Source organism: Centroberyx affinis, unplaced genomic scaffold, assembly GCF_046629955.1.
Source record: "Centroberyx affinis isolate AG114_WGS23_722 - 3 ecotype Tasmania unplaced genomic scaffold, CSIRO-AGI_Caff_v1 ptg002300l_1, whole genome shotgun sequence".
NCBI classification, from domain to species: domain Eukaryota; kingdom Metazoa; phylum Chordata; class Actinopteri; order Beryciformes; family Berycidae; genus Centroberyx; species Centroberyx affinis.
The window spans coordinates 129,246-149,967 of NW_027280574.1; the positions used below are offsets into that span (position 1 = coordinate 129,246).

The window sequence follows — 20,722 nt, forward strand, 5'->3', positions numbered from 1 at the left end:
CCATGTTGAGAACCACTGCTTTAAGGCAGTGACCCACCACACCTGTTCAATGGTAGAGAAACTCTGGGAAACATTACTGCCTTTAAATTAAGAATCAATTCACAAAAAAACACAATAAAATGAAATTTCATTGCAAGTTTAATCAGCTTTTTCTGTAGCTGTGGTCAAGAGGAACCTCCATCATATCAGAGGTGGACAACACTGACTGGCTGATATCTGATATTTGATAAATGGCCAATATCGGCCTGATATATCAGTCTAACCCTAATGAGGGGAAATCTTATTTTAGAGCTGGAGGTGTTTGGCAAACATAGGGTTAGCTGTGTATATGTGTCTGTGTGTGTGTGTGTGTGTGTGTGTGTGTGTGTGTGTGCCAGATACGCAACTGAGGCTATAGCATAATATACTGTATCTCTGAAAAGGATGAGTGGGTTTGAGACCTCAGTGTGTGTGTGTGTGTGTGTGTGTGTGTGTGTGTGTGAGAGAACACGCTTCAAGTATCTTACAATAAGCTGATCCGCTCTTCAGCCAGTAAAATTTATCACTTCCAGTATATTCTTGCAGTCTTGTATCCTGCCCAGCGATCCCTAACTCTCCGTTCCTATTTTTAGCAGCTTTACGGCTGCAAGCCCGCTCCGACGGCGAGGAAGTCTGGCAGCACAGAGCTAAAACGGTCCCTCCCTCCCTCCCTCCCTCCCTCCCTCCCCTCGCCACCGCTTCCCCGCGCCGCGTCTTTTTGGTATTTCATCTCCTCGTTGACGCACGGACCGCAATCAATAGTGAGATCTAGCATATGTGAGCCTGGGGTCCAGTTAGGATCCTCTTATTCATTCCCGCTGATTGTTGTGCGAGCATTATTGTTCGCGAGCCAGTGGAGTATCTATCCATCACTTTGGCCTGAGGGTGTGTGTGTGTGTGTGTGTGTGTGTGTGTGTGTGTGTGTGCGTGTGTTTGTGTGTGTGTGTGTGCGTGTGTTTGTGTGTGTGTGTGTGTGCAGAGAGAGAACTATAACTCAACAGAAAGAATCTAATCAAGTGCAGGATTCAGACCACCCACCCACCCACACACACACACACACACACACACACACCCACCCATGCGCCCACATGCTTGTGGACATGCACACACATATACGGCACGCATGCACATACGCATAGAAACTCACATGGGCGTGCACACACACACACACACACACACACACACACACACACGCACACACACACACATATAGTTTCCCCTCCAGCATGAAGGATTAAACTTCCCAAGCCAGTCGCGTCTCTGAGGTATTACACATTTACCACCGCATTCGGCTGCTCTGCAAACTTTTTTTTTTTATTATTATTATTATTATTATTACAGCGCTATCTTTCAGAATGGCTCAGCTAGTGTGGGAAAGAAAGGAGAAGCGTCTCCAGCGCAGTTATATCATGTTTTATTACTCTGAGTGCTTTGCATAATTTACAGCGTTTGAAGGCCTGCTGGCTGGCAGCTGCCAGATGGGAGAGCTGGATGTGTTTCACTGTGCTGAGCTGGCTCGGCTTTGTGCGGCTCCACCGCCGGCAATTAGATAAATTCTTTTTAACACCGGCACCTGCAGAGAGCAAGGTGAATGAACACAGCTTTTGATTCTGTTTTTTTTTTTTTTGCCGTAATGAGTCGGGGCGGGGGGCGGGGGGGCCGGACGAAAACGCACACCTGGCTTTCATTACGGCGATGCTGAACGGCTCGGCGTGCATCGCGGCGACCTTTCCCCCTCCTGGTCGCCGGGGGTAGAAACGCGCCCGTCGCAGCCGCTGAACGAACACGGAGAAACGAGTCTGTGTGGATACATTATGCAGCAGGGAGGAAGAGTCGGGCTCCGATCGGAATATCGCTCGTTCCGATCCGGGCATGGCTGGGAATATCTGGTGCGGAAAGCGAAAGAGAAACGCTCTCCTCCTCCTCCCACAGCAGCTGCCATCGATTAGTGTTGTTATGATGCCAGAATATTGACTAAAATATCGATGCTAAGCTTAATATCTTAAATCAGTTCAATACTACAATAATAAAACAGCAAACCAGAAAAAACATCAAATGACACACAACAGTGACTGAAATAATAATAATAATAAACTTTATTTATATAGCACCTTTCTTAACAAGGTTACAAGGTGCTTTACAATAAAATAATAGAAAAAATAAAATAAAAACAGTAAAAAATTGGATACAGAAAAGGAATAAAACAAAGGTAAGCGCAAGCAGTAGAAGTGTAATCAGGGGAAGGAGCTAAACCAAACATATACAGAAACCAGAGAAGCCATACACACAACATGATATTATGGAACTTTTTGTTTTTGTTTGTTTGTGTTTTTGTTTTTGCTTCCGTTTTGTTTTGTCTTAGAATGTCATGTAAAAAGGGTAGAGGCATAATAAGCTAAAGCTTCAGCCTACACCTTTTCGGTCAATTTTTTTGTTTGTTTTCCATTTCATTTAATGCCTTATTGTTATTTATTTATTTATTTCTATGTACATACATTTTGGAAAATTGTTAAAAAAGTACCAAAATAAATTACTACTACTACTATTTAAAGGACATTTTGTTTAAATATGCTGTAAGAAGATTAAAGGAATGTACTAAGTGAACAGAAAAAGTTATTAGGATATATTAAGATGTTAAATCTGCCAATATTTTGGGGTTTCCGGTGTAGCCAGCGGACATCCGGGCCAAGACTTCCTCTGCCGTCATTGTTTCCAGTCCGATTAGCAACTTGAGACGCGAGAATGGAGTCGGACTTGAGAGACGACTTCTCATATGCAGATATCTGTTTATAGAGATTAGCCGAAATGTCGTCCGGACCTAAAACACCTACAGAAAGTATCGATGTTTGTGTATTGTGTGGAGAAACGTTCGCCTCGTCGCGTCTCAAGTTGCTAATCGGACTGTAAACAATGACCGGAAGAAGAAGTCTTGGCCCGGATGTCCCCGAAATATTGGCCGTCGCCCCCAGAGTCTAATCATCGTCAGACCGACAGACGATGGGTTCAGAGATTGTCCCAAAACAAACATACAGTAGGAACGCCGGTAACACTTTATAATAACCATCATTAATAAATGGTAAATTGATAGTTAATTAAACATTAGTTAATAGTTATTTTACTGTTAACAAACAATGAAATGATCATTAATAATGTTTACTAATTATTAGTAATGCTATAATTTATGTTATTTTATCATTCGTTTGTGTAATATAAAATCATTTGTTTATAAATTATATATTGTATCATAGCTGATAAGAGACGGTAAAAAGGGTAAAAAGCTATGATACAATATATAATTTATAAACAAATGATTTTATATTACACAAACGAATGATAAAATAACATAAATTATAGCATTACTAATAATTAGTAAACATTATTAATGATCATTTCATTGTTTGTTAACAGTAAAATAACTATTAACTAATGTTTAATTAACTATCAATTTACCATTTATTAATGATGGTTATTATAAAGTGTTACCGGAACGCCTCTGATTGGCTGAACGGCTGCTGACGAAAAACGTCCGTCCAGAAAAAGTTCAGCTGGGTTGAACTTTCCTTTTCAGAGAATCCTTTTCAGTCCAGAGGATCCTTTTCAGTCCAGAGAATCCTTTTCAGTCCAGAGAATCCTTTTCAGTCCTGCACGTGAACGCAGGCGCTGTCTCACATCACATGGGCTTTTTTTGAGGGTAAATCATTTGTCTCCACTGTGTTTCTACTGTGTTTGAATGTCTGTCCTCATGCTTGCTGGTGTCTGACTCCTGACCCTTTCACGCGAGGAAGTCATGCACCGCGCTAATAGGGCCGCTCTGTCATTCCCCTCCGCACACACACACGGCGGCTTCCTGGTGGCTTCCTTCCGCACGCAATTATAGTGACGAATGAGCGGGAAAAAAAAAAAAAAAAAAAAAGCCGAGCGCCTGTGCATGAGCAAGAAAAACATAAGCCGTAAAAAGGGATTGATTTCCTATTTGATAGCAGACAGTGAGACAATACAGTAGGAGTGATAGGATGACATCAGCGAAAAAAAAAAAAAAAAAAGAAGGAAAAAAAAGAGTGTGTTGATGGTGAGTGAGGGAGAGGAGGAGAGAGCTATAGACGAAGGCTGGAAGTTAATCATGGCCCACAGTGCAGCACAGCAAATCCCTCCAGGGCCGCGTTTGATATTGAGTTTGGTAGATAAGGCAGCAAGCATCCTCTCTCTCTCTCTCTCTCTCTCTCTCTCTCTCTCTTTCTCTCTCTCGCTCTCTCTCTCTCTCTCTCTCTCTCTCTCTGTCTCTCGCTCTCTCTCTCCTCCTCCTCAGCCTCTCTTTCTCTCCCCTTCTTCCGTATTTTTCTCTTATTATTTTTGTCTTTCCTCACGCTTTTTGCCCAGCGTATATTTTTCTGTCCCTCTCTCTCTCTTTCTTTCTCTCTCTCTCTTTCTGTCTCTCTCTCTTTCTCTCTCTCTCTCCCTTCCTCTCCTCCTCCTCAGCCTCTCTTTCTCCCCCTCTGTATTTTTCTCTCTTTCTTATTATTTTTGTCTTTCCTCACGCTTTTTGCCCAGTGTATATTTTCTCTCTCTCTCTTTCTCTCTCTCCTCTCTCTCTCTCTCTGTCTTTCTTTGTCAGGCCATATTTAGTATCATGTATTTGTTTTCTCTCTCTTTCTCTCTCTCTCTCCTCCCTCTTTCTCCCTCTCGGCCTTAACTTCTCTTTCTCTCCCCTTTGCTCTTTCTATTTTTGTCTTTCTTTCTGCCCATTATTACCACTCTCTCTCTCTCTCTCTCTCTCTCTCTTCCGTTCTCTCTCCCAGTGTCTCAGTCTCTCCCTCTTTCTCTTTCTGTCTTTCTTTCTGTTCTTTCTGTCTACATGTAGTATAATGTCTGCTGCTGCTCTTTCTCCCCCTTCCTCTCTCCATTTTTCAGTCTTTCTTTCTTTCTTTCTGCCTACTTTTAGTATAATAGATATTTTATCTTCCTCTCTCTCCCCTTCTCTTTATCTCCCAGTGTCTCTATTATCTCTCTCTTTCTCCACCTCTCTATTGCTTTGTCCTCATTTATTACAATGTATACTCTCTCTTCCCCCCTGTCTCTTTCTGCCTACAGTTAATATAGTGTAATACTTTTTCTATCCCCCATTCTCTTTCTCCCTCGCTCTCGCTCTCTCTTGCCGGCCAGATTCAGCACAATGTATAATGTTTTCTCTAACTGCCCCCCCCAGCCAGAATATTATGGCCTGGCTAAAATGAAGACATTACTCAGCCCAAACAGCTTCTTGCTTGCAAGCACTGAATAAGCTCTGACACTTCCCTTCTGCTCTGCTCCTGGAAGAAAGGGGAATTAAATATTAAACAGCCCAGACGTGCGTTTGGGCATTTCGTAAACACAACGCTGCATTTGTTCTGTCTGTAGTTTGCAGCTCTCATTCAGGGAAGAGCTTTATCGATGCTGAAATCCAGTTTATATCCGAACTGTCTTCATAACGAGAGCTTTGAAGTCTGTGCCAAAAATAGATTGTCGTGCCACAGTGGTTGGAGTGCCTCGGCACCCACAGCCGTCTGAAGTTCAGAGAGCACAAATAAAAGCCAGCGTATACATGCTTCTCCCCTTGGAAACATGACTGTTCCTCTCATTATTCTGTCTTTTAGAGAAGTAAAGTCTAGAAGAAAGCGTCAAATGATTGACAAGGCAATCAAATTCTCAATACGCAGAGAAGCAGCATGCATCGCTTCCCAAAATGTCAACAAAAATCGGAGGCGCACTCATTACAGCTGTTGACACGGTAACCATATTCCATTCGCAACTTTGCAACCATGACTTGTTGAAGAATAATCTCTTCGCCGGCACTCCAGCGCGGCACAACAACAGATTTTGTTTACTCTCCTACTGTACCTGTCTTTCTGGATTTAGGAAACATGGGAAATGACATTTCAATAATGTTGCTAGCAAAACAGAATGCCACGCATGTCTTCAGGGAGGACAGCTGTCTCCAGAACGTGTTGAGAAAGGTGACTGATGTAATGGCTTTGAGTGCATATTACCCCTATAACTTTATACAGTTTATCTGATGGATTGGCTGGATGTAGGTTACAGTACACACTGAAAAATAAAGGTGCGAACTGGAACCAAAAATGGTTCTTCGGAGTGATGCCATAGAAGAACCATTTCTGGCTCCACAGAACCTGTTAATATTAAAAGGTTCTTAATCCGTAGTTGTTGGATGGTGGGTGATGGCATTAATGTGGAAAATACCCAAACCCCTCCATAGTATATATGTCTGAAAGGTTGTATGTGGAACCAGAAATGGTTCTTCTATGGCATCACTCCGAAGAACCATTTTTGGTTCCACTTCACACTTTTATGTTTGTGTGTTTAGTTGTTTAATAGTAGAAGAAGCTTTTTTGTATTCCAACTTCTTTAGATACACATGTGAGTGGCCTAGGTCGGTTTTAAGAATTAGAATCACCTTGCCAAGTACAGTAGATGTACAGGAATTGGTCTTGGTGGCTTTGGTGCAGAGACAGACTGTGGCAGGTTGGGAGGCCTAGTGTTCAGAGGGACTGTCCTGAACGGCCCCAGGTTCAAGACCCCATTTTGGCAAACATCTACCTTTTTTTTTAAGCGTCCGTGAGCAGATTCACTAAAGGTGTGCGCAGGGAAGAGCGTGCACTATATCTCCAAAATGACCAAATCAGAAAAGCCAGAGAGTGGAAAGTGTGCCTGATAGCGCAGGTCAAAAAATATAGCCTCATTACCTGAAAGAAAGAGGTCAGTTTGGCCAGCGAGTCAGGCAAGCAACTGAGGGAGAGGATCTAAAACCTAAAATCAGAAAATGCTCCAATTAGAAAGGACTATTAGACCGCAAGGGTGCCAGTCTTGTTGGATTAGTCTGAAAGCTGAAGCACGCAATTTGCGCTTGCAATTGGTGATGAAGGAACTATTTGTTTGCTCAGTGCTCTTTTTGAGGGCACCACAACTTTATTTGCATAGATTTCATAGTGAATAAGACACAAACTCTCTCTCACTCTTAGCTCAAGCAACTGAGGTGCAAGAAAATGTGCAAATTGCTGTCGCTCTTGCAATCTTAGTGAATTTGGACCCTAATCTACCAGCTTCAGGTGTGCTGTTCTGTAGCTGACTGTACGCTTTTCTCTCCCCATGGTCACGTAAAAAGAGAATTTCTCAATAAAAAAGTACCACATTATCATTATTATGCTGACACACATTGATCAGGGACAACAGAAAGTCACATACAGTGCAAGACAGACCAACAGGAAGGGTGTGGCGACTTCTAAGTGGCGAAGACACCAGTCACATATCAGCCTTAGCTTTCTGTGCTCGTCTCAAATCTCCAGTTTTTTTTTGGAAGCACCGCGGGCTTATCGTTTGAATAATTGATGTGTCTTCTCATGTCTCAGTGAGGGTCCATGTGTTTTTTTTTTGTTGTTGTTGTGTTATTTCTGATGGGCTTTCTGTTGGGGGTAACCGATCCCCTCCAGGCGGCGCTTGCCAATTCCTCTTTCCATTAGCATATGCATCCTCGAATCTGCATATGGAGCTCTCAGGAGAGCCGCGGTCCTCTCAGGGGAGCGAGGGGTGAACTCTGAAAGGATCGCACTGACTTAATGCACATCAGGTCTTAGATAACCACATAGTGTATAATTCAACAAAATGGAGATTCGTGGGAGGGCGACCTGCTGTACTGCCACACAGAAGGCAAACAGCAGTAACTACTTTTTGTGCTTTAAAGGTTAAAAGTAATGACTATATTCAAAATAGAAAAAAATACAAACAAATTATACTCATAAATGCTACTAAATGATGCGCTATCTACACCTGAACCAAATCTATCTCTGGCAGGACAGGAGATCTGTAAGGAGTCTATAAACTAATTTTTCTCAGCTTCATGACTTCATGATGTGTGAAGAGTTATCATGTGCAGATGAAGTCATATGGTCTCAAATGATTTGATGTGCTGCTGTTTTACAGTACTTGTAAATGATGTTTGCCTGCCTGACAGTTTCATTTAATGAAAAATTCCAGTCCCCACACTTAGCCAGTGCTCCGTTGGGGTAAATTTTATTTCACATGGTGATCATAAATTTACACCATGGGAGCTTTAACAAAGTGCCCTTATTCTACCTTTTCATTTTAGTCCAAGGATTTTCTTGAATTAATTACAGTGCCCAATTCTCATATTGTTGAGATACCATTGTTCAAAACTTGTGTAAATGTAGCAACAAAATGAAAGTCGTCCATAGCTGCTGCCTGCATCGTTTTGTGAAATCAGGAGCTAAATATCTTTCTGATATCAGTTCGAAACAATTTCCAAAGCATACAAAAAAGAAGGAAAGGACCAAGGCAACTCTTCTTCAACTGAAAAAGCTACAAAAGCCTTTATTGAATGACTAATTCACGTTGAATTTTGTTAAAAACTCCAACATGTTTTGGCAATATATCTTCATCAGGAAGTAAAATAGAAGTTTCCAAAGCAGTTGGTGCTTGTTTAGGTTGGCACTGAACTTGCATGACCTTCTATCAACTGCTTGCTGGGTAGGATTGTTTCTTATCATAACCCCGTAACCCTTTGATAGGGATGGGTACTGTACAGTGGCTGTTGCAGGGTTCAAACCTGTGACATGGGACGGTCTGTCTGACCACCACACCACACTGACAAACACCTTTTTGAAGTGGCATGTGCACTTTGTTGCATTTCATAAGCAAACCCTAATGGGTCACAGCTGTGTACAGCACTGTAGAGAGGAAGCAGCTACCGCATAACCTCTATTTCCACAACAATGGAAATATGTGACTTTGTTGTTTTGTTGTTTTGTCTGTGATTGATGTTTCTGTTGGTTTATTTTTACCAGTGTGTCTGCTCGTTCTGTTACCTCTGGTCTCAGTTGTGTTACATCACATGCCCTCCTAGGCCATGCCCCATGTGAATAGTAGGAGTGTGTGCATGTACAGTTGTAAAGTGATTGTTGATGTCAAAGTATAATTCATTAACATTTATGTTTTTAAAGCTGCACTAGGCAAGATTTCTAATCAGCCTAAATCACAAATTGAGGCTGCAACAGATTGTCCCATTCCCACTAATTGAGATGCCACAGATTTGTCGCTATTTGCCCAAATTCATTTCAGGTGTCAGGTATGGACACTGGCGAGAAGGTGCAGAAGAAGCAATGAATCAAAACTTAAGAGTGAAATACAAAACTTTCTCCAAAACATCAGTGAGCGAGCGCTGCGTCCAGAGAAAGATGGACTTGCCAGCGATGGCTGAACCTGCTGCCAAAACATGTTTTTTTTCACCATCTGCTACCAGCCACTAACAAGAAGACATTTAGGTCTGAGCAGTGTGCAGTTTACTAACGTCACACGCCATGATTTCTAGGTAATGGCATTCTGGTTCTTCAAACTTTCAAAAGTTCAAACAGTTACTGCATCACCCTTTGCCACAGTGCAACAGACCTTTGTCTATACCAAATAACAACATTGTTATTATTTGGTCTAACATTGTCTAACGCTGTTGAGGAAGGAATGATCTATATTTTTGAGCTATTCAGTGATTAATTTCAAACAAGTTGTGCTTTTTGGAAAGTAACCCATCGATTTCAGATTATTGTATTTGATTGCTCTGCCGTCTCTGTGAACATGAAATCAGTTATTCCACGTGCATTGATGTCTGAGCTAATACAGGAGCTATCATCAGCAGTACAGGAGCACAGTGTTTGCCTGGATTTCATTGAATACACTTTGTTTTGTTTGTTCTGTACGCTAATCACTTTGTATTTACAAGCGGGACGCATGGAAATAACATATTGTAGATGCCGAAGGTTAGAAAAGATTAAGTCTGGAAAAGACAAACAAGTTCCGAAGCCAGAGAGTCAGTTGTGAAGCTCCATCAATAAGTCAATAATTTAAACACATTGTCTGAAAGCCTCTGGAAGAACTCCTAACCAGAAGAGGAAAGTAAATATAATACTCACTGCTGTAGTTGAGTAAGCGTGTTGAGTAACATCACTTTTTTGAGTGCTTCCAAAAATCTGTACTTTTACTTGAGCAATTTGAAGTACTTATTCGTAATTATTGTTACCTGAAAAGGTTTTATGTAATCAGAGGCCTTGACATGAGTCACAACGTTAATACTTACCCACAATGTGCTGTACTTTAATGTCAGCAATCATCTTGTTAGAGCAGGATTTTTTTTTCTCTCTCTCTTTTTGGAATGAAACTCTTCAAGTGTTGTATTCAATAACTCTTATCAGCGGTCTTATTCTGGATGAGATCTTTATAATAAATGCAGATGCAGACCCAGCGGTATCCTTTATAAAACAAGCTTAAGCACAACTTATGATGAGAAATTGATCTTGATGCCAAAATCACTGGCTTGCCTTGATCAAAATTTCTGTGATATATCAAATATGTAACTAATCTCTGTCATTAACCAAATTATGAGTGCCGTAGATCTAACATTACATGTTTTTTTAATGAGATTCTCTGAAGTGATCATACATTGGAATCAAGGATAAAATCAAAGCGTGACAGAGGCGCCTGGTTTCTAATCTCTCCATTAATATGACAGCTACTTGGCTGATTCAGTTGAGAGGTGCGGTTTATCTATCTAGCCCTCTGTCGACTTCTCACTTCTCAGACACCGCCAAAAAAAAAGAGCCATTCATCACCAGTACTCATAATGCCCTGTTATTTGGTGCGTGTGTCATGGCGGATGGCCATTTCAGAGTGTGAATGAGGCTCCATATGTGAGCGATGGTTATTGAGGAGACAGAAGGAGGGAATAATTGGGTCAGCAGAAATTAGGCTGAGTGCGGGATATGAGTCAGGCCACTCAACGCGGCGCAATGCGGTAAAAGCCCTTGTCTTGAGGAGGTTTAGGACGCTTAGCGCTGCCAACCATCACCGCCAAGCCAACTGGTTTTCAGTAGAGCCTTTTTAAAAGCTCTGACTGGCAGCCAAACTCCTCTGAGTGAAACATCTGAGCAAAATACAGTGTTTATAATGGTTTATAAAAAGACATTAAAGCTTCTACAGAGTAGGAAGACCTTCCTTCACCCAGAGGACCCGGGTTCAACAAGCATCTCTGCTGAAGTGTCCTTGAGCAAGACAATTAATCCCTGCCAGCTCCTCTGACCTTCCTGAGGAGGGGGTGAAGCGAAAAGAGTGTTCTCCAACTGGGATCAATAAGGTTTCACAAAAGAAAGACCTTTTTAGAGGACAATTGGTTTCACGCAAATAATGACTAGATGGGTAACAACTAGGCTAGAAAACGAGAAGTACCTTAAGTCAAATCATATTGATTTGTATAGCCCTTAATCTCAGTTACAGACTCAAAGGGCTTCACACACCCACATTTTAACACAATAAATGGAAAACACCATCACCCAGTCTTAGACCCTCAATGGGAACAAGGAAAAACTCCCATGAAAACCTCATTAGGAAAAGAAAATGGAAGAAACCTTGAGGAGGGCCTCGCAGAGAGGGATTCCCCTTCCTGGATGGTCTGGCAGCAACGGGTGCTGAGAGTGGGCAAAGATTAAATATTGATAACAAAATGGAACATCAACAATATAGACAGAAAAAGATTGTTGTGGTTTCCATTCAGTAATGTTGGTAAAGTGAACAGCCTGATGGGGGTAGCTTTGTTTCCACACAGTAAAGTCTTGTCTTTAGCCCTAGTCTCTACTTCAAAACACTGACTTGTAGCTTGAGAAGAGTCAGCTCAGTTAACCTGAACAAACTGTTGGTTTTTGGCTTTGTTAGCTAGCTAACTAGCCAGCAGGTTAATTTAGCAAAGTAACTCGCATTAATGTTAACATGCGACTACTAGCCAGTTCTAATGCTAGCGTGTACTAGATACGTTAGCTCGTGTGCAAATCAGATGTGTTTACGTCAAGACAGCGATGCTTGGCTAACCAGATAGTTAGCTAGTTAGCATTTCTACACACAAAAGTGAACAGATGAATCAGTAGGGAAATTATCAGTCCAAAATAACAGAAATTAACCATGTCTATCGTGCTTTTATCCCTTTGCTACACTAATCCATACTGTTTACTGATTCAACCCATTCACAGCTGTTTGTTTCGGGGGTTTTTTTACATCAGGTTAAGCAAACAGTAAAATACCCTCAAGACTATACTGATGCAAATGAATGGGTGCTGACAATGTAGAGAAAAGTTAAATAAGCACATTAGGAAAATCTTACTTTAAAACTTTTTTTATTTTGCCAATTCACACTCTATAACTGCTACATCTCTATTATTCCCATGTCCACCCCGCAGGTATAATGTCCCGTCGCCACGAAGCCAATCAGAATATGACACAGTGGTGCAATGCTGTCATTCAACATGTGCAAAGGCTTGTTATAGTGGCATTTCCATGACAAAACTTCCGAGAATAAGTGAGAACTTGCACGCAAGCAAGAGGACTAGCCCACGCAAGGAAATGGCACCTCCGCACGCGTGGGTACATCCAGCGACCGCAGTGACAGCTCTCGCACAAGAGGGAACTTTGTCTTTACATTATATTTAGAAGTTATATTTTGTTTTGACAGTTGGGGGCGGGCTCAGCGCTGGGCCATCGTGTCCATAAATTTCATTGGCTGCTGTAAAGTCCCCGCCCTTGTTGGAAACTGTGTTGGAATCGGCTTGTGCAACAACTTCAACGTAGATTAAAACGAAGACAAAGAAGAAAGGGGAAATGAATTGGGAAATGTTTAAATTTGTTTAAATGGACATAATGCCCAGCACTGAGCCCAAAACTAAATGAAACTTGAGCACATAATGGTTTGGGGAGTACACAGAGTAATTGTGTGTGTGTGGAATGAATTGCTTTGTGTTCATAAGATCCCTGTGAGTTGGCAGTCCTCTTACTTGCGCACAAGTTCTCACTTATTCTCACAAGTTTTGTCATGAAAATGCCACCATATTTGAGGAGCAGAACGATGAGCTGTCCACTGGCCAAGTTTTGGCCTTCCTTATTGCCAATGAAATTGACAGACTTCCCAAACCTGGTGGTGAGACTATAGAGGATTTATCTACCTGTTCCCATGAGCAGCAACCAGGCTGAGCACATTTTCAGTCAGCAGAAACTACTAGAACATTTACTTGACTCAACTGTGAGTGAGGAGTGTCTCTATCAGCTTGCTGCCCTCTTCATTGAGAGAGAAATAACTGAGAATATTGAGCTGTGAGTCACTGACAAATTTGCGAAGATGAAATCAAGGAAAGTGCACTTGTGGTTCATGCATCATGGCAGATATGGAAAAGACTGTTGATGTTTTTGTGATTTTGCACTTACTTGACCTAATGTAGTAGTTGTAAATAAATACGTCAAATTTTTATCGAACGCTGTTGGGTTCTACTTGGGGTCTACTTTCATTCACTTGCATCACATAGTAGAAGGCAATGGCTGTACTGGGCAGATCCCATGGGATGAATGTGCGTAACTGTATAAATATTAATAGATGCATTGCTGGAAACTAGCATGCAAGCTCAGCAACTCTTCCCTGAATAAATAAAGTAAAAAAATAATAGAATAATCTGTTCCCATACCAGCATTGATGGGCATTCTTGCCCATGTTGAAATTCAGATTCTGAAATAATAATTTCACACAAGAGGCAATTCTACCGCTCCACTGTGTTTTATAATTTTTTAAATGCACTTTGGATGACATTTCAGATGCACTTTGGTTCTTGACAAGATAACAGAGGAAACTGTAGTTGGTGGGGTTGATATAAAGTGATTGGTAACCAAAAAAAAAAAATCAGCACCTGTATGATCCTTTAATGTTCAATCCCAGCATATCAGCCTTCATCAGCTCACTACTGACACAATCCTCTTTTGTATTCTACCTGTCAAAGACAGTAGACTTTTTGTTATTTTCAGCCAGCAAAAAGCAGAAACACCATTGCACAATGGAAACGATCAGATCATTATCTCGTCAATGATAGCTTCTCATGTACTTTTCATCAAACCATGCTGAACTTATCAGTTGTCTTAAATTAATAGCCTTAGCTTTCCAAGTTATGCCTCCAGCCAGCCGGGCAGAGCTGAGATGATTGACGTGGCGTCTCAGTCTTCCTGTTAACCTCCTGAGCTGAGAGCAGAGGCTTTGCTTGGTTTGGCTCAGGAACCTCCAACAGTGGAGGATGGATGAGAGGGAAGGAGGAAGGGAGGTGACGGGCAGGATGGATAGATGGAGGGATGGATGGATATAGGGAGGGAGGTAAGGAGGTGTGGATGGTTGGATGGGTAGATCATGGATGGGTGGAAAGAAGCCGATCCTTAACTTTTTCTAAAGATCGACCCGCCCAGCTTGCCAGCTACGGGGAACATTATCATTTTAACCAAGAATAACACTTATATCGCGTGTTGGATGGCTGACTGCCTGCCTGCCAGGGATTTCTGTCATTCCCAATGTAATTAGTGTGTAAGGGGAGCCAGGAGAGAGCATGGCGCCAGACTTAGGTTGAATAATACAGGGGGAGGTGCAGGAGCACTGATGGATAATTTAACACAGATCTCCGAAAGCCAGCTGCACTTTGCAGCACCTGAGTGCACTGCAGAGGGAATGTGACATGTGACCGTATTAGAGAGAAAAACTTAAGACAGACTGACAGATTTCCATAATAATAAATCTCCCTGGCTCTTTCTTTTTTACTGTAAAAAAAACAGTTTTCTCACCAATGATTAATGTGCTACCCTCTGTGAGGAATGCAAGAGAGAGAATTATTATTCATATTATTCATATGAAATGATAAGTGTTCTGATAAGCGCTCTGTTGTTCTTTTCTTTGTGTTTCCCCCGGCAGATAATTTTCCGCAAGATCAGTGAGGTGAAGAAGGAGGAGGAGGAGAGGCAGCGCGCTAAGAACGAGGTGCAGCTCACCATCCCGCAGGACCACCCGGTCCGGAAGCTCTTCCAGAAGTTCAAGCAGCAGAAGGAGCTCCGGAACCAGGGAGCCGCCGCCTCGCAGCTGGACCTGGAGAAGAACCAGCTCCAGGTGGAGCAGCACCACCACCAGCACCTGCACCCCCACAGCCTGCAGCTGGGCCACTCCAGCCTGCAGCACTCCCTGCCGCTCAGCCTGCAGCGTCCCCACTCCTCCCTGCAGAACGGGGCTCCGCCCAGCAGCAGCGTGCTGACCGTGTCTCAGGTCACGCCCATGCAGAGCTCCCTGGCCTACAGCCATCCCAGTGAGCCCCCTGCCAAGCAGAACAACTGTGATATTATGGAGCTGCAGCCCAGTTCTGCTGGAGGGGGAGGTGAGCAGACTTCAACTGCCAGGCTCAAAGTCAGTACCAGCCCCGCGGTGGCTAAGCCGGCCGCAAAGGCCACCGGCTGGATGCGCCTCAAAAACAACATGGCCCCTCCTGTCGCACCAACGGAGGTCAGGAAGGAGGGGCTGAAAAACAATGTTACCAAGGCTGTTTCTGTGGAGATGCTTTCTCAGGAGGGCAAGGGTCAGGAAGCAGGAGGCAGAGGGGATGTGGAGGAGGGCGGGGTGTCCAGCAACAACCCTCTCCGCAAGACGGACTCCTGCGACAGCGGCATCACCAAGAGTGAGCTGCGGATTGACCGGGCAGGGGAGGCGCGGACCCCGGCCGCGGTCACCCCGCTCCTCCACAGCCCTCTCCCAGGAGGAGCGGGGTCCCCTCACCCCTTTTGCCCCATCCCGGAGCAGGCCCTGCAGGCCGCGCTGCACGAGACCCGGCTGGAGCTCCGGGGGGACATCCAGACTCTGGGAGGCCGTCTGGGCGCCCTGGAGAGTCAGGTAGCCGAGATTATCAAACTGCTGTCGGACAAGAGGAGGCCCTCCATGGGGGCGCCCTCCACCTCCACCACACCCAAAACCAAAATCAAACGTCAGGACATCTTCACCGTCTCCAGACCCGTGTCTCCAGACTCGGAAAAGGATGATGGGCTCTGAAGGGAACTAAGCCAGTGGTGTAGAGGCAGCCGAGGACATCTGGCAGCCTGCTGGAATATTGTGACCCCATGGCACACTGTAGTACTGTGACCACTACTATCAATGGGAGTTAGGCTGATATGTGGGAATACTCTGCTCTGTTGGATTCAATTACACCACTGGTCTCAATTCCCCAGTATACAAACTGGCTACTTTAACATTTGCACACAGACTTTTGTCTCCTGGTCATGTGAGAGCAAGCACTACTCAATGACTCGGACCCCCTTTTTTTGATTGTACATACCTCTCTATGCATGTCCAGCTGGATTCTGGCCTGCCAAAGAAACGACTCAACGTACTTATTGCCTGTATATTATGCAGTTGACTGCATGCAAAACTCATTTAAAGAGAACTGAGATTTTATTGAGCTACACTGTATATATGAATATTTTTCATTGATGATTTATTATGTGAACATTCAGGGTTTGCATACTGGTAGCACTATAAACATTGAATAACAAAAGGGTTTACTGAATAAGGGATAGTGCATGGATTATTTGCAAATAGAGAAATCAAAAGGGTTGGAGGTTTGGTTTTTTTGCCCGTGAGATGAAATAGAAGTTTGATAATACTCTCACCTCACCCTCTAAGAAGAACACAGATTCCCATATGTGATGCAGCATTATCCCTTAACACAGTGAGGAATTTTATGGTTTAAGGCAAACCTTTTTTATATGAGACCTTGGTTGGCGATGTTGCTTCTTACAATGATTTCTATTTTTGATTACTGAAATGCCCTTTGCCTCCGTTTGATGTCCGGTAAACCCTAAATCGTTATTTTGTTAGAGTCCTCCTCGTGTCTATGCATCGCTCGGGTACGCCACTAGAATATTCTTAATATTGTACCTTTTGTTATCATGTTGTCGAATGAAGGGCGTTTTTTTTTTTTTTTCAGTTCCTCTGCATGAATCAGGGCTGGCAGAATGCACTTTGGGTAAAGCCGGGATGACAAGAAGGCTTTGGGGAAATAACATAGAGTTTAGTTCACATAAAAGTCCACTCAGCACAGTGACACGTAATCCCACAGCCCCACCGCACACGGCAGTCTTACCAGCAAGCGAGTATGTCACAAAGCCTGCTCTGAATTCCATTATTGAAAGCAGCTTCACCGCAAAAAGCTCAAGTAATAAAAAATGGAATACTGTACTTTTATGAAATCAGTTTTCTAAATCTGCATGCAAAGGAGTAGTTTTATGCTCCAGAGCGCGTACATACATACGTGTGCGCGCATGCGAGAACAGACACACACACACACATGCACACACACACACACACGGTCCACACATACGCACGCACAGTCTGTGTGAGCGTGTCTCTTGATGTGAGCCCCGATGGCCCAGGAGACGTTTCTTCACAGAAGGCACATCAGTCGACACTGTGGAGTGGACCTCGGCCCGCGAGGCTTCAGGTCTTGTGTGATTCAGACGCTGTCCCTCTCTCTGCTCATCTCCGCCTCGACCTGCAGTGCAGCAGCACAGAGGCCATGACACACACACACACACACAAACACACACACAGCCCTATTCAATATACAGTCAATATACAGTAAGGCAGGGTACCGATATACAGTAGCCATCATGGAAGTCCCATCTTGGAAGCCCTATATAGTGCTATATTATATTGTGTACAGTGTGGAGTGGGTGGAAGGAAAAGGGCTGACGTGAGAAAAAAGTCACAAGCCAGATCCACTGTAGATATAGAGAGTTTTCAGATGGAGTAACGCACCGTCTGGCGGCCATATTGGAGGTCCTCAGCTCAGTGACTGTAAACAGCTGATTGTGTTTCTAAACGTACGACTTGGCTGTCTCATCAGAATTTATTAGACGGTTAATTTCTGTATTAATATTATTGACAGGGAATTGTCATTTTGTTGCTGATATATCTGATCGATTTTGTGTTTAAATAATGTCAGCTGGTTAGCTAGCTAACCACAGTATCTAGCTGGTCAACTGAGTCCCTATCCTGTTGTTTATACATCTGATTAGCACACAGGATAAAATATTTAGTAGAACCTAGCATTCGTAGTGGCTAGTAGTTGCATGTTATCATTAGCGTTGGCTGGTCTGCTAAATTAGCCTGCTGGTTACCTAGCCAGTTAGCAAAAAACAGCTATTTGTTCAGGTTAACTGAGCTGACTCTTCTTGAGCTACAACTAAGAGTGTTTTGGAGTGACTAATTCTTCACTGGACCTCCAGAACTAGTTGCTATGAGATCTGTGGCACAACAGGCCATGTCAGACAAAACTCCACTCCCTGCGATGGGGGAGGGGCCGGTTCCACACTTTATCATTTCGCTAATTGAACCCAATGGAACCACAATTAGCTACACTATCGTTTTTTTTCTTTGATGAAAGCTATACACTTTTGAATGTGCAGGGTGACAACATTGTATTTACATGGTGTAAAGAGTTTTCAAAATTTCTGATAAAATATTGGAAAACTACAAAGGACAGGACAAGCACATTGCCTGATTTTAGAATTTCCGTCAGACACTTTACATGTAAGCGCTCGCTGATCGATGTTTACTCCTGTCTAACAGTAGCTAGCTAGCTAATGTTTTGTTGACATACCACCCTCTTTGGACTGTTAGTGTTTTCCATTACTTACCTTGAAACAGCTGCAATCAGAAAATCAGGTGTTGAGTGGAACTGTTTACCAGAGAACATGGTGCCATGGACCTCAGTATCGCTCACGACTACAGTGACCAGGGGGTGTGACTTATATAGCGTACTACGTAAAACCTCTATAAGCAAAGAGGTGTGGCTAAGCAAAAAACAAACAAAAAGAAAGAGGAAAAAACACGCTTGTCTTTCACATTTTTCACCACTTATTAGAACCAAATCTAAACATCTGTTTTCATTTTTTGTCAGCCCATCATGTTGACAACAAGCCATGTCGACTCTTTCATATTTGCCTCTCTCCACTGTCAACAGACTGGAAAATGATGAGAATTGATAACTTTGTAATGCTAATAGACATAGAATCACAGTAGTTGGAGGCGAGTTAGAGACATAAGATTTATGTCATAATATGTAAATTAGGTTTTTGCTTTGGAACATTTGAGAAAGAATACAATGTAATGGCTGCTGTGATGCCAATGAGGGATTTTTGTAAACTTTATTTTAAGAAGGAAGAGCTTCTCTGAGCGTACAAGCCCGTTTTCTTTACCACCCCGCTTCACGTTCACACCCAGTCTTATCTGGGAGCTGTCCAGTAAAACCACAGTGTTCTCCTGCTGGCCGCTGAGCAGATCCCCTGGAACTATTGGGGGTAAGTGCCTTGCTCAAGGGCGCCCCGACAGCAGTTTTAGGCTAGTGTTGCCCGCTAGGATCGATGCAGAATAACTTTATGATGGGGGACTTCTGTGATGGCTGCCACCTCTGTATAGCAGCACGTGCCGATGTGCATCATATCTCCATTTCACACTCACATTATTATGGAATATCGAATATTGCAAAGCTATGCAACTTCTGATTTTCTTGGACTCTTATTGTTTCACAGTACAGTGACTAATGTGCGTCTAGATATGTGACAACAGGCAATCCAAGATTAGTGTGTTTACTGCAGTTACTCCCATTTGAGGTGTGTGTGTATGTGTGTGTGGGTGTGTGTGTGTGTGTGTGTGTGTGAGGAGTTTGGTTCCAAAATGTATATCCTCCACCAAAAAAATTACATCTAATCTTACCAAGTGATTGGTAGCATAAAATTAAAAGAAATGATGGTACTTTTTACAGGGTAGTTGGTAATTTTAAATCCATGGATGACAAAATGATAATACCCTTGTAGACTATATTAGGATTCTCTATATTTTAGAGACGTTGAATGAACTTAGGGTAATGATTTTTTTTTTTTTACAAGGATATATTCTGTTTTAGACAAGAACGCATCATATACATGAGTCATAATACAGTAATCTTACATACTGCACATCATCACATCCAAAAGTTTGCCTCAGTTAACTTGCATGAAACTTAGAGTGACTTTCCAGCAAGGTTTGTGGAGCTCACTCAAAGATACACAAGTCCTGATTAAAACCAGTTGAGAGTGTGTGTGTGTGTGTGTGTGTGTGTGTGTACATGAGTCGTCATACAATACTGTAACACTCTTGCAGGGTTCCTACACATTTCCAATTTCAAAATTATTGTTTTTTCCAAATCTTAATTTCTTACCTGCATTTACAGGAAAAATCCACCCCAAAACACTTTTAAAAACAGTTACTGATAATGTACTTTGCATTTCTGGGCCCATTCTGTTGTTTGGTGGTGTATTTTTTCTTATTCCTGTGAATAACCGGCCAAATGTAGACATCACGACTTCACACAGGAGGTATTTTCAGTGCAGTTTCTTCAGTGCAGTTTGATGTCAGAAAATGTTCCAGCGATCTAAAGCATCAGCGGTAAACGTCAGGTTTTGGTGTCAGTCCGTCAGAATCAAAGAGCGAGGGCTTCTTTCTAGAGCCACCATTTTGCACCAAGAGACGTTCAACAATCACACAGGGACAAATCCATCGTAGAAGAGGAGAGAGACCAGTTTCTCCACCCACAGGAGCAGGAGAGAGACCAGAATGCAATGCAGACACAACTCGCATTTTTTTGGATCCATCATCAGTAGCATGTGAAATACAACACCCTCTTTGACAGGTTTTTTTTTTGTAATTTGGACAACCCGGCACGGCACACCAAGGCCTTGTTCTCTCACATTTTCTCAACTAGAAAACTTATCACGCTCTCAGAGA

At 42.8% G+C, this 20,722-nt stretch overlaps 1 protein-coding gene across 1 annotated transcript in view; it reads left to right on the forward strand.

Moving 5' to 3' along the window:
* The window catches only part of LOC139655542 (voltage-gated delayed rectifier potassium channel KCNH5-like), a 136,491-nt gene extending 120,542 nt beyond the window's left edge, over positions 1–15,949 (forward strand). Inside the window, exon 10 of the mRNA XM_071532983.1 lies at positions 14,831–15,949. Coding sequence (XP_071389084.1) covers positions 14,831–15,949 — 1,119 coding nt within the window. The remainder of the gene's footprint in view (positions 1–14,830) is intronic.
* Positions 15,950–20,722: the final 4,773 nt, after the last annotated feature.